Source organism: Salvelinus sp. IW2-2015, linkage group LG20 (genome assembly GCF_002910315.2).
Source record: "Salvelinus sp. IW2-2015 linkage group LG20, ASM291031v2, whole genome shotgun sequence".
Classification (NCBI taxonomy): domain Eukaryota; kingdom Metazoa; phylum Chordata; class Actinopteri; order Salmoniformes; family Salmonidae; genus Salvelinus; species Salvelinus sp. IW2-2015.
The window spans coordinates 12,019,539-12,020,845 of NC_036860.1; the positions used below are offsets into that span (position 1 = coordinate 12,019,539).

The 1,307-nt window shown below is 60.3% G+C and overlaps 1 protein-coding gene across 1 annotated transcript in view; it reads left to right on the forward strand.

Annotated features, from left to right (window-relative positions):
• Nucleotides 1-242: 242 nt before the first annotated feature.
• The window catches only part of LOC111981948 (uncharacterized), a 16,020-nt gene continuing 14,955 nt past the window's right edge, over nt 243-1,307 (forward strand). Inside the window, exons 1-2 of the mRNA XM_070449711.1 lie at nt 243-914; nt 1,088-1,234. Coding sequence (XP_070305812.1) covers nt 243-914; nt 1,088-1,234 — 819 coding nt within the window. The remainder of the gene's footprint in view (nt 915-1,087; nt 1,235-1,307) is intronic.

Here is a 1,307-nt window from a genome sequence, read left to right on the forward strand (position 1 = left end):
AAAAACAAGATCCCACAAACTACAGGTGGAAAAAGGCTGCCTAAGTATGATCCCCAATCAGAGACAACGATAGACAGCTGCCTCTGATTGGGAACCATACCCGGCCAACAAAGAAATAGAAAACATAGATTGCCCATCCACCAGGGGGGGGGATAGGAGATACAAAACGACAGACACCGGTTCCGCCGACCACGCGACGGAAGCCGAGGCGTGATGATCCATCGGCCCGAAGCCAGTCCAAGATGATGATCCCAGTCAGGCCGAAGCCCTCCAGTGAGTGCTCCATCGGCCTGGAGCCTCCAGTGATGAATCCACTGGCGCAGGACGAGCCTCCAGTGAAATCACATGGCCCGGAAGTCCTCCACAGACGGTGCCCGCAATCCAGAGCTCTACAGCGAACGGCCTGCAGTCCAGAGCCTCCAGCGACGGGTTGCGGTCCAGACCTTCCAGCGACGGTTGCCATGTCCAGAGCCTCCCAGGCGACAGTTCCCTGTACGGAGAACACCCAGCAACGGTCCCCGTCCAGGACCGTGCCAGACGATTCACAGTCCGAGCTCCCAGCGACCGGTTTCTCAGTCCAGGAGCCTCACAGCCGACAGGTTCCCCAGTCGCGGAGCCTCACGACGTCATCCACCGCAACGATTCCCCAGTCCGGAGCCTCAGCGACGGTTTTCGAGTACCGACACCTCCAGCCACGATCCCCTGTCTGGAGCCTCCACGACGATTCCCTGTCCGAGCCTCCAGCGGACGTTTCCCAGTCCGGAGCCTCCAGCAACGGTTTCCCAGATCCGGAGCCTCCAAGTGGGTTACCCAGCTTCAGAGCCTCCAAGCGGGGTGCTTCCGTCCGGAGCTCCAGCGACGATACTTACGGTTCCGGGAGTCTCCTGGCGACTCTACGCTCCGGAGCTCCACAGGTACAAATGATCTACGGTCGAGTACCACGGACGACCGATCTACGCGTTCCGATCGCGATGTCGCGCCGAGCGTAGATCTACGGTCAACGAGTCCCACGCACGATCTACGGTTTCGCGATCCTCCGGCATGATACCCGGTCCGGAGTCCCCCGACCGCACGCATCCCGCACCAGAGGCGCACTGAAGTGGCGGAGCAGAAGAGCGGAGCGGGAGTCTGCGGTCCCGCACCGGAAGCCCGCCACCCCGAGGGTAGATTGCCCACCCGGACCTTCTCCTATAGGTTCAGGTTTGGCGGCCGAGAGTTCCGCACCTTTGTGGGGGTGACTGTCACGCTGACACTTTGAGATCCTTTTATTCTCATAATTTGTTAGGTAGGGTCGTGACTGGATGAGC